Here is a 15,515-nt window from a genome sequence, read left to right as displayed (position 1 = left end):
GAGCAACCTTGATTTGCAGCAGCTACAGACCTGGCCCAGAGCTTTCCCCTCTGTAGCTCTCACCCATCCGGTATCTCTCAACTTCATTGACTTCCTATTCCATCTCCTCTTGCTCTCCTTTTCTTGCCGGTGCTTTGTAATTCCTCCCTCCTTCTGCTCTTATTGATTTTTCATCGCTGTGACTGTGTTGTTTAATTCAGTCAAGTGTTTTGGGGAGAACGTCTGTATGGAAGGAGCTAGGCAAACTAGAATCGTGTTGTGTTTCCATAGCAGTCTTGCAACAGGTAGGGAAGTAGTAGTTTGGCAGTCAGGAGAAGCTAGATAGAGCTGTGCTGACAGTGTTGGGCAACCCATGCCATTTAGCAGATACAGCTTCTTATTGCATATGCCAGAAGGGGATTGGCATCTTAAATACATCCCTTGATAGTTTATGGCAACACCTACTCTGTGCATGTACCTGCTGATCAGAAGAGGCACTTTAGCAGAAGCTGTAGCAGCTCATGCTTTTAGCTCTGGAGGTCCTGGTTCAATCCTTGAGTTGGCAGCCAAGATGGCAGCCTCACAATAGCTATCGCCATACCAGATCAGATCACTGGTCCATCTAGCCCAGTATCCTGTTTCTTACAGTTGCCAAAACCAGATACATCAGAAGATTGTGCAAAAAATCCATAATGGGCAATTATGCAAGAACATGCCTCTGGGGGAAGTGTCTGCCTACCCCATGCAATTAGTGGTTGGCTTTCAACCAGAAGCATGAGTGTTGCTATTTCTTCTTATTGTTAACTTTCTTTGCACCATTCATTATTTTGTGTATCTCTGTTGTGTTCCCTCTTATTTACCTCCTTTCTAGAGTAAAAACTCCTGAGCTTTTTGTGCAGAACCATTTCATGCCTCTGAAATTTTTGCTGTTTTCTAAATCTCTTCTGTATCTTTTTTTTTTTTATTCAAGCTAATCTGAACTCAACATACTGATTGGGTTCCCATTGATTTCTATAGTGTGTTCTATTTGCCATCCCATTCATTAAAGATTTTGTTTGGGTTTTGACTGCTGCTACACATTGAGCTACTGACACTTATTATTGTTTGAATTACTGTGGCACCTACAAACTTCAGCTGAGACCAGGGCCCTTGTGCTAGGCACTGTACAAACATAAAGTTAGAGACCATCTGTGCCCGAGAGAGGCTCACAGTCTAGTAGACAAAACAGACAAAATATGGGAGGGGAAACTGAGGCACAAGAGGGGAAATGACCTAACCAAGATCACCGGCAGAGCTGGAAATAGAAACCCTATCTCCTGAGCCCCAGTCAAGTGCTTTAGCCACAAGACGACCCTTCTTGTCACCAGATCTTTCCCTTTCCATGGTATGGACCAGTCTCTCTCCCAATACTGAGACAGTCCTGAGGAGTTCCGGGTTTTAGGTTAGAATTTATTTACATTTTCCTTGTATGTGAGAGATTGTTAGATACCAGGTGATAATGGAGGGAGGTGGTGAAAGCGAAGGGCAGGGAGACTAGGGGGAAGAAAGCTGGGATGATATAAAGGCGAGATGGGCGAACAGTGGAGGCTGTCCTGGGCGGGCTGTAGTCTGTTGAATGCTGGCTCGTAGAGCAGCAGGGGTAAATGCCGTATGGACTTTGGAACACCAGGGGGTGGGTGTTGGAGTAGAAACGGTCAGTAGAGGAAGAGCAGGCTGGTGGGAGCTGGGAATTTGCTGAAAGGCTCCAGTTTAATCCTATAGAGCACTGGCTTTCTGCAGCCTAAATGGAACAGTTAGCCTACCCTGTCTGGAGTCGGGTGCAGTGTGGTCTTCACCTGCTTCAATTAACTGACTCCAAACACACTTTTTGGGCTAGCTGCCTGTTGTCAGATGTCAGCCGGCAATATATATATATATATTGGATGAAAAAGAGGCGGAGGCGGGAGAGAGAGAGAGTGAGCAAACGAATGATGGAAGCGAAGCGAATGATGGAGAGAGAAGGAAACAGATACAGACGTGTTTGGCAAATTAAAGCTTTTCCCCTTTGTTTTGCTGCTTTGCAGTTAGCTACAGGAACACTTAGCGCCAAGCCCGGGGTCTCGAGAAGCAACTCTCTTACCAGCAGGAAATGTTGTTAAATATTTATTTGTAAACCTGGAGTCTTTAGCTCTAAAACATAGTCAAGTTCAATAAAATTTGATTTAGTTGGTGCAGCTGGGAGGAGGCGAGAGGGCTGAAGCCGAGATCCTTGTTTGTGGGGTTTGTTTATAAACCAAAAATCCAGAGACCTCGGTTAGTCCCACAGCCCTGGGCCCAGGTCAGGACTCTGTGCACTAGTGTCAAGATTCACAGTCCTGGCACAGTGGGATCTGCTCACCAGTGTTTTAGTGCCAAGTTTCAGACGTCCACCCCCTCGATGCAGTGGGATCGACCAACCCACCCCTGCGAGCTGTAGGACTCATCCAGCTGTGCCCCAGCAAATCCTAGTGACTTTGACACATTATTTTCTTGCTCAGAAAATGTTTCCCAAAGTCACTGGAGATGCTTGGAGAGTCTCTCATGGGCATCTGGCTCAAGGGTGAACGTCGCGCACGCTATAATTTATGATTACCAGATGTTTTTATTAGCTGACTCCGAAATTTCTGTTGTTGTTTTTTTTTTGAATACTCTTGCTCTGTCAGCTTATCTGAAACCACACTCCAGATTCCTCCCTACCTAGAGAAGGCCACGCTCCTGGCTCCAGGATTCTGATCACAACAAGCGGTAACAATACGGGGCTCCATGGCCGGGACGGTACATAGAATAACATGGCGATGTCTTCTGCAGAAAAAAAATGACTACGTCACAGAACGGGATTCTCATAAACAGGGATGGGCAAAACTCCAGGGAGCCTGGGGAGTTTGAACCTTGCATGCTGGGTTTGTGAAACAAATCTAAGAGCACAAACTGTGTTTCCCTGGGGTTTTAAACCCTTGTGTTTTCTTTTTCCCTAAGGGTGATTTCAGTTGGTTTATTTTTGCTACATCCTGTTTACTTCTTTAGCTACAGGGTAGTCCATGCTTTCATTATGGAGACCATCCCGCTGACTTAAGTGCTCCTACTCCTGATTGACAACAGTGTAAATGCCAGCTCAGAATTAGAGCCACCACTTCCTCACCCCACCCAGCCCGAAAAATACCTCTAGGCTGCCACCAGTGGGGAATTATTGATGCTACAGGTCTGGCCCAAGTAGAGCTATGCAGATTTATGCCAGCTGAGGAGCAGGCCCATTGTACTTAATTTTTCATTTGCATTTTTCTCCCTCTCTGCAACTTTTTCCAAATCTCTTCCCTTTCCAATCCACTTGTACCCTGTTTTTCTCTCCCCCCGCCCCCTCCATCTTCTCCCATTTTTCCCTTTGGCCCAGCTCCTCAGCTGGTGTAAATCAGTGTAGCTGCATTGGCATCTGTCTACCACACTGATTTACACCCAGCTAAGTAGCTTCCCCTTTATCTTTGATATAGAGAGGTAGAGATGTGAATTTTCTCTTGGCTCCCTTTCTCCTACGCTTAACATAAACCCAATACCATTCACACTTGACCTGTGGACCCAGGATGGCCAAATGGGTTTGAAATCAGCCCTGATTATAATAGTGACACAGCCAATGGTGAAGGAAGCGTTATGTGCACAGAAAGTGATGTCATGCAGACAAAAAAATGTGCACAACGTCTCAGCATAACGGGCCAGGGTTTTTTCCTCCCATACAATTGTACGCTGGCGGCTGTGAGCCTGCTTCACTGCCACCTGGTGCCTCATTGCCAGTTACACCTGGGGAAACTACCAGACACAACCAGATCAGAAGCAGGGTGATATTTTATTCCCACTTTGCACAGGTGTAAGTGACGATGCGAGGTGCCACTTTCACTCTCCCTGGGGCAGCATAGTTATTAGGCCTTTCAAGGTACGTCTACACAGCAGGTGGCAACCACAGCAGCGAGCATCAGATTGGGGCTCTCAGACGTGCTGCACCTAGCCGTGTAGATGTCTGGGCTCAGGCTGGAACTCAGGCTCTGAAGCCAAGGGACGGGGGTGGGTATCAAAGCCTGAACTCCAGCCTGAACCACAACATCTACACAGCTGTTTTTAGCACTGTCGCGCAAGCCCAAATCCTTCAACTCGGGCTCTGAGACTTGCTGCCAGGGGCTGTGTAGACCTACCCTCACAGAGCAATTACACAAGACTCAGCAAAGGCCTCTCTCTAGGCCTGCAGTGAGGGAAAGGGGGGGGAAAGAAACCAGTCCAAACCATGAAGAAATCCCCATCTAGATACCTGGACCGGACTCCTTCCTTGGAGGTGCTCTGACCCCTTCCCAAGAAAGGACAACATGTTACACACCTCCTGCTAGATTAACTGCCACCTGCCAAGCAAACCCAACCACTCACCCCTGCTGATCCGGGAAGCATCCCTTAGGAGGAATGGATCTTACTTCCAGGGCCAAGTTATGGACAGGGTCACACACCATCCATCAGGGCAGAGCCATGTCCCTGGACAGTTATCTGCTTGGGGGTGATTCTCCAGTCACACACTGGTTTTATACCTGTGGGTCCCAGTGACTTCAGTGGAGTCACCTCCGGTTTGCACCAGTGTGAGGTCAAAGAGGTTGCTCTGCATTCATCCACCCCAGTGAGGATCTTTACCATGGGACATTTTACACCCCTTTGGACATTGGTGTAAGTGACTCACTAGGTGCAGGGAAGCAGGGGTGTTCCAGATCAGAGGGTACATTTGTTAGATTTCATTTTCCCTCACTGAGCAAATTCAAGAATGCTACCAACTCTGCCAGATCTTTGCCCCTTCATCCCAGCCTCTTTCCGCTTCCAACATCCCTAGTGCCACAAGCCTCTCATGGCCACATCCAGCATCCCCGTTATTCTGGTGATTTCAGTTTTTCCTCTTTCAAAAATCTTCCATTTAATGAAAACATCAGAGCTGATCACATGACTGGGGAGAGCCTACTGCAAACCCCCAGACAGGTCATCCTGCTCAGTTCCTTCTCACCCGGGCATACATGGCTCAGGGCAGGCATGGTGAAACAGACGTCTCTTCATGCTATGACACATCCCTATGCCTGAACCTGGTCCAAAGCCTTGGAGTCAATGGAAAGACACCCACTGATTTAAATGCCCCTAATACGGCAGCCTTTGCAATAGAACAGGGATTGGCAAATCAGCAGCTGCGGCTCTGGTTTGAGATCATTCAGGAATGCCAAGCAATTCCAGCACTGGGGATGATACTGAGGGGTCTCTCGTGACTGCTGCATGATCTGGGCTAGGTGGCCAGCATCAGATCATGCAAAAATCTTGATTTTTAGAAGGGGGTTTCTATCACCCGCTCAGCCTTGGAACAGATGTGTTTTGCTCTGAAATGTCCAAAGGTAAATGGGAAACAGAAGTGATTTAAAGCTCATCTTCACTCTGTATTTTTCAGTTTATTTGTTGTCTTTATCCCGGGCCTTTTATGTGGCTTCAGCTATTAGCATTACGGATGTTTTTGTCAGGGCTTGTATTTATCATGGATTTAAATTTAGCCCAGAACTAATACTACGTGAGGTGTGTCTATACTTTAATTCTATGCAAGTAGATTTGTCTAGTCTGTAATAATATGCAGATTTTGCTTTGTTCATTTATCATGTTTGCTCATCTTTTTAACTCTTGTCCACCAAAGCCTTAAATTCTACCACTGAAGGCTTATTTGGCTGCTGTTGTTTTTCATGGCCACGTTGTATACTCTGCAGCTACTAGAAGGCTCAGGCAAAGAACGTGTAATAATTCCACAATGCCAGGTGTATTTCAGCCTAACCAGGCAAATTATCCCCTTGTCACCGTGTGGGGCATAGGGCCAGATCCTCAGCTGGTGTAAATCCGCTCCAATGGATCTCTGTGCGGGAGGAGCCTGGGATGGTTGAATGGCGGAGTTTGTGGTAGGTCAGTCCTGAGGTGCGCTGCCAGATCGGTGCTTTTGCACAGGACACAGGCTAGAGAATAGTGGCTAGGTTGGAAGTCTGAACTAAGTGCATTGACAAAGCTCTGTTGGGTCTAGGAGTGGAACAACAGGCGGTGTCGCAAGCCAAAACCAAGGTTGTTGCCAAAGCTGTTTGCCATATCAGAGCTGTTGCAAATCACAATGAATAAACAGGGCCAAATTCACCCCAGGCGTGATTCCATTGATGCTGGTGGAGATACACCAGGGAAGAACTTGGCATCTGTTAGAGGAATTCTTGGGGACGCTCAGATTGTAATATCAAGAGAGTTAGGAGAGATACCACAACTACCCCACCCATTCCTGCACCTGTCTGAAGCCAGTATTAGCAGTTGCCCAGCAAGGTGACGAGCATGGAAATTTCAGCTAAGAACACATCCAAATAAGGCAGGCTGTTTTTCAGCATAATGAGGTGAAGTCTTTCCAATCTCAGTGCAATTAGACCCTTTCGACTGTGTTTTGTTTTGCATGTAATGTTTTGCTTTTTTATGTCTTTCTCAGCAAGATTGTGAGTACAGGGAATTGGATTCCAAGAGAGATTAACAGAGATGACGGTTAAAGAGAAAGTGCGTGCATTTTGAAGGCATGCATTCTGAGCAACGGCACTGCAAAATGTTCCTTTCGCTGCATGTGATGTGATACATCAAAGGGTTTAGAGTGGTACCTGCTGCCCCATTTCCAGCAGAGTCGCAGCACATTAGCTGGGATTTCTACATCTTCCTGGAAGATATGGTTTCAGAGGTGCAAAGTTTACTCTGGCGGTTGCAAAATAAATAGCGCTTTTCGTCTGATGGATATTGCACAAGCATGAAAACAGCTTGTTTAGCCTCCTTGGAATGGGCTTTGGGTGGAAGACCTGCTCTGGCTCCCACCCATATGGGAAGAGCCCTGGGGAGATATTTAGATAGCCACTCATCATCTGGCCATGGCTCCTTTTGGCTCCCTGGATACCGTTGCTGCCCACTCGCTCAGCAAGGGTCCCAGTTTGTCTCAATTACAGGAATATGCCGGGAAAACACACAAGTGCAACTATCAAGGACTCTGCTAATTGGTTATGTCCACCCCAGTGTCTGGCCACCAGTTGGCAGAGGTAGAAGGCCCCTTGGCTGAGACCTTCACGTCTCTGGTATTATCCCAGCCTCAGAAGCCAATTACATCCTTCAGGATAGATTTAGGTCTCATCTCTGGGATATCAAATACCGTGCCAGTGAAACTAACATGGCCAGTATTTATAACCAGGACTGGCTCCAGGGTTTTGGCTGCCCCAAGCAGCCAAACAAAACAAAACAAAAAAAAAACCGCAATCGTGATCTGCGGCGGCAATTCAGCGGGAGGTCCTTCGCTCCGAGCAGGAGTGAGGGACCCTCCGCCAAATTGCCGCCGAACAGCTGGACGTGCCGCTCCTCTCGGAAATGGCCGCTCCAAGCACCTGCTTGGTAAGCTGGTGCCTGGAACCGGCCCTGTTTATAACAGTGACCAGCATAGTTGACAATATTGATGTTACGCCATGAAGGATGATTAATAATAAATATTCTACATTCATTTAGCACTTTGTGGCCTGATCCAGTTCTGAGTGAAGCCAATGGAAACCTTTCCACTGATCTCAGTGAGCGTTAGATCAACCCGTTAGGAATGATTCTGAAGCTGTTTACAAATTATGTACACACAGGAATCACTTTGCACACCCCTGAAATGCAGTCACCTCTGGGGTGGAACGCATCAGCTGTTCACCAGCACCCGGCAACTCTGCACAGCAATCTAGGACAAGAGGTGAAGAATGCTGTATCAAATTGAAACGGTGGAAGGAATTCTGTGGAGCAGACTGTAATTAATACCCTAGTTTGAATTGGGCTAGGACATTACTGTTCTGGTTTATGAGATGGTGAAGACTGATACATTTATGGATTGCACATCACTTTTCATCCTTGCATTTTGCAAAAAATCTTCAAATAATCTTTTTTGGAAGGAAGGAAAGTAAGTTATACATGGGACATCTATCTATAGAAAATGATGGATATAAACAGAAGCAATGAAACTAATGCACAGAGTATATCCAAGAGCCATAAATAGTGCGAGGCAAAGTAATGCACAGGATATATATAATGATGGATATAAACTGAACCAGTGAAAGTAATGTGTGGAGTCTATTCAGCGATAGCCATAAATAGCATTAGTGAAGGCAATGCAGAGTGTATATGTAACAATGGATATAAACAGAGCCAGGGGTAGTTGTACATATAATGTACGGTATTAATGTGATTTGATCCGTCATAACAGCTTGAGCAACATAAAAAATAAGTACACCAGAAGCAATGTGACATGCAGTTTTAGCATCCCACTGACAAGGGGATGGGATTGTTTATGGTTTGAAGGTATAAGCTGCCTTTGCAAAGCCATAACTCCCCCAGAATAACTTTATATAGTGCTCAGTGTCTCCCCGTGCCAAGTTTTTCACTAGCTCAGCTCCCTTCATTCATTCATTTAACTTTCAAATTGCCTCTTCCATTCCAGAGCAGGGAGGGCTGGGAATGAGGAGGGAAGAGCCACTAGACTAGACACAGTCCTTGCAGGTGGTGGTGGATTTGGGGTGTGTCTCCTGCTAACCTGGCGTGGGAAGAGTTACTGCATTCTTCTTTTCAGAAGAAAAATAGGGTTCAGTATCCCGCAAATCCCAGCATGGTCTGGCCCCCTTAAAGACAGTGTTGCCTTGGGGTGCAAACAAGGAACAACTTTCTGGAGTGCAAATGTTTGAGATGGCTACTAGAGAAGTAATCAACTCACCTACATTAGGACATAAGAATAACACCATTTGAATGATTGATGAGGATGCTGGGGATTGCTTAGGGGAAATAACTGGAGGAGGAGGGGTGTGTGTTTGGGATAGGGTCATTTAGATCACTTCCATCTGAAATCACTTGAGATCAAATCCTAGGGCAGGGGTGGGCAAATTTTTTGGCTTGAGGGCCACATCTGGGTGGGGAAATTGTATGCAGGGCCATGAATTTAGGGCTGGGGCGGGGGTTGGGGTGTGGGAGGAGGTGCAGTGTGCAGGAAGGGGCTCAGGGCAGGGCATTGGGGTGCAGGAAGGGTGAAGGGTGTGGCAGGGGGTTGTGGGCTCAGGGCAGGGGGTGCGGAGTGCAGGAGAGGGCTCGGCAGGGGTGCAGGAGGGGTTTGGGGTGCGGGCTCCGGCCTGGCACCACTTACCTTGAGCAACTCCAGGGTGGCAGCAGCGTGCAGTGGGGCTAAGGCAGGCTCTCTGCCTGCCCTTGCCCCGTGCCGCTCCCAGAAGTGGCCAGCATGTCCCGCAGTGGCTCCTGGTGTGGAGTGGGGCAGGCAGCTCTGCCACACGCTGCCCTCGCCTGCAGGTACCACTCCCGAAGCTCCCACTAGCCACAGTTCCCCATTCCCAGCCAATGGGAGCTGTGGGGGATGGTGCCTACAGGTGAGGGCAGTGCACGGAGCCCTCTCCCCCCACCCGAGGGGCCACAGGGACGTGGTGCAGGCTGCTTCTGGGAGCAGTGCGGGGCCAGGGCAAACAGGAACCCTGCCTTAGCCCCACTGCGCCATGGGGCTGGCAATCCCACGGGCCAGATTGAAAGCCCTGATGGGCAATAGTTTGCCCTCCCCTGTCCTAGGGACAAAGTAGTTAACACCAGCAAAGGCCATCCTTGGAAAGCTCTGACCTGCCCTGCTTCAGGATCCTTGGTAGCTCTGGTGTTGTGTTGTCATGCTGACGGTGTTTCAGTGTTCAACGCTGGCATCACATCCCCAGCCAAAGCTATGTAAGGGCTGGCTCCAGGAGGAAGGCCAGGATTGTAGCTAAAACCACTTCAGATTGACACAAAAATTGCTTCCTATGGCCTCATCCCATTGCGTTCCTGGCAGGCCCAGAAATCAGTACCACTTCTGTCTCTCATCAAAGACTTCTCCCAGGGCCCATACCACTTTGGCCAGGAAATCTATCTGAACTTCCTCTCCCTTGGACCTTTTTTGCTTCAGTGCAGAAATCCGGTTAGTTTTTCTCATCCTTTCCCTAGTGAATGAAGCCAAATAAGGGAACAGGTCTAAGATTAAGGCAGTTGTTAGTGAGGAGGCCCCAGCAGTGGTGCTCACAGGAAATTCCTGGATCTCATGCCTATAGAGTAGATTCTGTTTACACTGCCCTGGTGTTTCATTTGCTGGTGCCGTAAAACCAATTCTGCTGCCAGTTTGGGGTTGGAAATTATGAGCCCCTCTTTTGCACCTCTGTTCTTCCATCCAAGAACTTGCTTTTTCATGTAAATACTCCATCCAGAGGTCAGTGGTTTTTTTCCCCGGACCTCTGTAATCTGATGCAATTAAAAGCAACAGGGAAAAAAGAGATGTAAGTGTTTTCACTTTGGATTCCAGAGGCAACAATGGATGCTGAGAGCCATATTGTGCTTACTTACCTCTTCCACCCGCCCCCTGGTCTAGGCATGGTGACAAACAAAAAGGGTATTGAGGCATGTTCACAGACAGGAATCTTCAAGCCAGCTTAATGTATCTAGGTGCCCAGGTCCACAAAATCCCAGCCTTTATTTTTAAAAGCTTAATGGTAGTTTGTAAGTACAATGTAAGTACCCATGATCGCAGAACATGTTGCAAAGCCGGGTAAATATCATTATTGCTGTTTCGCCGATAGGGAACTAAGGCACAGAAGGGGTTAAGTGACTTGCCCCAGGACGCAGGAGTAGTCAGGAGTAACTCCACTGGCGTCCATGGGGTAGAGGAGAATCCGGCCCAGAAGAAGATATTGCTTTCTGCTCTAAGTGGAACCTGTTCTTTTCTGAGCTGCCATTCTCTGGGCCTCGACGCAACTTTGGCTACTCCACTGGCTGGGTTTTCCCTGTGTCTCTAGTCTGGTCTAAATTCTGCATTCCAGCACCTCTGCATTCAAAAGGCAGTTTTTGTATTCAGGTTCCATCTAAAGAGAACTGACTCATTTTGAGAGCTTAAAGTAGGATGTGCGTGTGCATGCGTAAAACATTCCCCAGTCAATCGTCAAAAGTTGGGGGATGATTTCACCCAGGAGTGGCTTGGACAAGTAAATGAATGAAAGCATCGACACCATGGCTCCACTTCTTCCTCAGGCGCCATCTGCACCAAGCCCCTACCTCTCCCTTTCTTCCCAGCAGACAGTAGGATGGGAGGTGGGGGTGCTGCGCTCCTGCCAGAAGGCTGGGTCAGCGGGCAGGATCACACTCCCTGGTTCCTCAGCACCTCATCAGGGCGCTTCTGGCCGAAGTGCAGGCTCCCTCCTTTTTGTATGCACCTCACCTCCGAACTCGGACTTCATTAGTGGAGCCTGTTCTCCTGGCTGCTCTGAGCTGACTGCAAAGCAAGCCGTTAACCTAGAGGCCTCTCAGGCCAGGTCTCGCAGGGCGCCAGTTGGATCGGGGGTTGGGACAGAGACAGGTTTCAGCCAGTTAACGCCTAAATAATAGAGGCTTTTTCAACGTGGGTGTTTTTTTGTCAGATCACTTTGCCATGAGAAATTATATTCTAAGCTTTCAGGCTTTGTCATCGCTCGCAGTCGTACAGCACAACTGCTTTACTGAGAAATTCCCCCTGGCCCCACCATGCCCGTCTAAAAGAGCCCCAGTTTGAGCGGCAGCGTGGACCACTGGTGAAGGCACTGAGCAGGAGACCTTGGTTCTGGTCTTCACTCAGCCACTGATTTGCTGTGTGACGTTGGTCAAGTCACTTACCCCCTTTCTTTCCCCTCCAGCCCTTTGTCTGTCTGCTTTAGATTGTAAGTTCTTTGGGACAGCCATTGGCTTTTACTGTGTCCATGCAGCAACCAGCACAGTAGACACTGCCATCATAACAATGGACATCCCCTGCCCTCATCACGCCAGCTTAGTGACAGGAAGCTGGACTAATTATTGTTTGTTAGCCCAACCTATTGCCAGCCCTGGGGACAGAAATGTTGACCTCCTTTGCCAGTCCACGTGGATACCAAAAGATCAGCGTGGAAGAGAATTCCCTGCCCAGAGACCCTGTGAATTCGGACACATGGAGCACACTATTCAAACCCACTGTAGTGACTGAACCACATTCGCAACTGCGTAGTTGGTAACTATTGTGGCCACAGTTTGGTAATCTGTCTACAGGGAAGGGAATCCCTGGGGGATGCTGAGAAGACATAAGGAAAAATCCACATTGCGGGGCAGGAGTTAGTCTGTGGGGAAATGCAGGTCCTGGCAGGTGCATAGCTAGTAAATGCATGGTGAGGCTGTAGGCCTGGAAGCAGATCATGCCAGCTCTGCTACATAGATCCCTTGATGGCCACTGTCCCACCCTTCCAGGGTGTGAAATTGGACACGGCTGTTGGGGCAAGTACTAAGACCGAGCAAGGAGGGGAGGAAAAATGATGGGCGGAGAGAGGAAGTCCAAAGATGACTACTAAGTGTCTGGACCTCTGGCTGGATAGTATGGGACTGACACTACCCCAGCCAGTGAAATGCTGCTCCCATGCCAGCTCTCCCTGCAGCCCTTCAAGTGTGTGTGTTCTGCTCTCTTAAATGTGCTTCCCTACCATCTCTGCAGCACAGGTGTGTCGGGCTGCATACGGGACACAGCGTCACTGTGGCTACGGTGTATATTGAAATAGCAGGGATGTACTGAGCAGACATGTCTAATATTGACCTGGTATTTCCCCTTTAGTTAATATCGGCACTGGCAGGTCAATGAACCTTGACACTGACTCGAACAGAAGTGACCTTTGCCATTCCACTGGCCTTTGTTTGCTAACCTCTGCTGTTGTTCTTTCCTCCCCCTCTTTGTTTTTGTGTCGCTTGCAGGTGAGAGATAGGATGATAGCTGGGGAGGTGAGCATGCATAGCCCAATTCTGGCCTGCTGGCAGCCTATCCTCCTTCTGATGCTGGGATCCGTCCTCTCTGGCTCTGCCACGGGCTGCCCGCCCCGCTGCGAGTGCTCTGCCCAGGAGCGCTCGGTGCTGTGCCATCGAAAGCGATTCTTCGCCGTCCCCGAGGGGATCCCGACTGAGACCCGGCTCCTGGACTTGGGTAAGAACCGAATCAAGACTCTCAACCAGGATGAATTTGCCAACTACCCTCACGTGGAGGAGCTGGAGTTAAACGAGAACATTATCAGTGCCATTGAGCCTGGGGCTTTCAACAACCTCTTCAACCTCAGGACTCTGGGTCTCAGGAGTAACCGACTCAAGCTCATCCCCTTGGGGGTGTTTACCGGACTGAGCAATCTTACCAAGCTAGACATTAGTGAGAACAAAATTGTGATCCTCCTAGACTACATGTTCCAGGACTTGTACAACCTGAAGTCTTTGGAGGTTGGGGACAATGACCTGGTCTATATCTCCCACCGGGCCTTTAGCGGCCTCAACAGCTTGGAGCAGCTGACGCTGGAGAAATGCAACTTGACCTCCATCCCCACGGAGGCGCTGTCTCACTTGCACGGCTTGATTGTGCTGAGGCTGCGCCACCTGAACATCAACGCCATCAGGGATTACTCATTTAGGAGGCTCTACAGGCTTAAGGTCCTTGAGATCTCCCACTGGCCCTATCTGGATACCATGACGTCCAACTGCCTCTATGGACTGAACCTGACATCCTTGTCCATCACCCACTGCAATCTGACTTCCATCCCTTACGTCTCTGTCAGACACTTAGTTTATCTCAGGTTCCTGAACCTGTCCTACAACCCCATCCTCACCATTGAGGGCTCCATGCTGCATGACCTGCTCCGGCTGCAGGAGATCCAGCTGGTGGGTGGGCAGCTCAGCACCGTGGAGCCCTACGCCTTCAGAGGCCTCAACTACTTGCGCATCTTGAACGTCTCCGGAAACCTGCTGACCACACTGGAGGAGTCAGCCTTCCACTCGGTGGGGAACCTGGAGACGCTCATTTTGGATAATAACCCTTTGGCCTGCGACTGCCGGCTGCTTTGGGTTTTCCGACGCCGCTGGAGGTTGAACTTCAACAAGCAGCAGCCCACCTGCTCCACCCCCGAGTTCGTCCAGGGGAAGGAGTTCAAGGACTTCCCCGACGTGCTCCTGCCCAACTATTTCACCTGCCGCCGGGCGCGCATACGGGACCGCAAGCCGCAGCAGATCTTTGTGGATGAGGGCCATACGGTACATTTTGTCTGCCGGGCAGATGGGGATCCGCCCCCCATGATCATGTGGCTCTCTCCCAGAAAGCACCTCATCTCTACCAAAACCAATGGGCGGCTCACCGTCTTTCCCGATGGCACTCTGGAGGTGCGCTACGCCCAGATCCAGGACAATGGCACCTACCTATGCATCGCCAGCAATGCGGGTGGCAATGACACCATGCTGGCGCACCTTCACGTGCGGAGCTACTCCCCAGATTGGCCCCACCAGCCCAACAAGACCTTTGCTTTCATCTCCAACCAACCCAACGAGAGCGACGCCAACAGCACGCGTGCCACCGTGCCTTTCCCCTTCGACATCAAGACTCTGATCATCGCCACCACCATGGGATTCATCTCCTTCCTGGGCGTGGTGCTATTCTGTCTGGTGCTTCTCTTCCTGTGGAGCCGGGGGAAAGGCAACACAAAGCACAACATCGAGATCGAGTACGTGCCACGCAAGTCCGACGCCGGCATCAGCTCTGCTGATGCGCCGCGCAAGTTCAACATGAAAATGATCTAACCTGAAGCAATTTGCAAACAATAAAGTTTTTTTTAAAAACAAGACAAAAGAAGAACGTTGCTACAAACATACCGACCTCTCTCCTCCTCTGAACCACCCCTCCCCTCTCGTTCTAACCCCGCCTCCCTGCACCACCACCTCTTCCACCTCTTTATACCAGGAGAACATTCTGCTGATGTCTCCAGGACTCCCATGTTTGTAAGGAAGTAGTCTGACGGATGCCGGTGTCAGATCTAATGATGAGAGGGAAAAACAAACAAACAAAAAAGAAAAACAAAAAATAAAATAAATCAATAAAAAGTTACGAACTTTCCTCTGTAACTTTGATTTAAATAATTATGGATTTTTATGAAAAGTTGAAATAAAAAAAAAATCCCTATTTCCTATAGATAGTTGGAATGCAAAATCTTGACTTCTTGATCTGTCCAGTTCTGTATCTGATTGAGTTTTATTTTTCTTCCTCTCCTCTTCTCTGATTCTCCCATGGAGGCGGTTTCTAGTGGTCTCAGAAAGAAAAAACTGGGGCTTCCATCCACACAGCTCCTAGTGCGAGCCAGAGCCCAGTTGCACCGGGGAAAAGGCTGTTGGCTCTGCAGAGCGCAAAGAACAAATTCCGCTGTGACTTGTGCCCTCAGTCACACCTCTGAAGTGAAGGGATTGCCAGGGGATAAGTCCAGCCGGAATTCAGCCCGAAGTGTTGGTGTTCCCTTTTAGATAAAAAGTAAATTATCACCAGTTAGGCTAAGGCCTTTCCCTATGGACAGCTCAAGGTTCAAAGTGCTCTACACCCTTTTTCCATTAGTCCTGGGGAAGCTAGTCAGTATCTGGATTTCAGATCT

General features: G+C 48.9%; 1 protein-coding gene across 9 annotated transcripts in view; it reads left to right on the top strand.

The window, feature by feature from the left end:
* Positions 1 to 15,082, top strand: part of LINGO1 (leucine rich repeat and Ig domain containing 1) — a 464,359-nt gene extending 449,277 nt beyond the window's left edge. For 8 of the 9 annotated variants that reach the window (XM_065559570.1, XM_042842387.2, XM_008173885.4 and 5 more), the window contains one exon: positions 12,823 to 15,082. In XM_065559570.1, the coding sequence (XP_065415642.1) occupies positions 12,835 to 14,676 (1,842 nt within the window). In that variant the 5' untranslated portion in view covers positions 12,823 to 12,834 and the 3' untranslated portion in view covers positions 14,677 to 15,082. Of the gene's footprint in view, positions 1 to 2,665; positions 2,743 to 12,822 lie in introns of those variants that run through there. The other variant, XM_065559575.1, reaches the window with a different exon arrangement.
* Positions 15,083 to 15,515: the final 433 nt, after the last annotated feature.

Source organism: Chrysemys picta, chromosome 10 (genome assembly GCF_011386835.1).
Source record: "Chrysemys picta bellii isolate R12L10 chromosome 10, ASM1138683v2, whole genome shotgun sequence".
Classification (NCBI taxonomy): Eukaryota; Metazoa; Chordata; order Testudines; family Emydidae; genus Chrysemys; species Chrysemys picta.
This window is presented reverse-complemented; position numbering and strand designations above follow the sequence as displayed.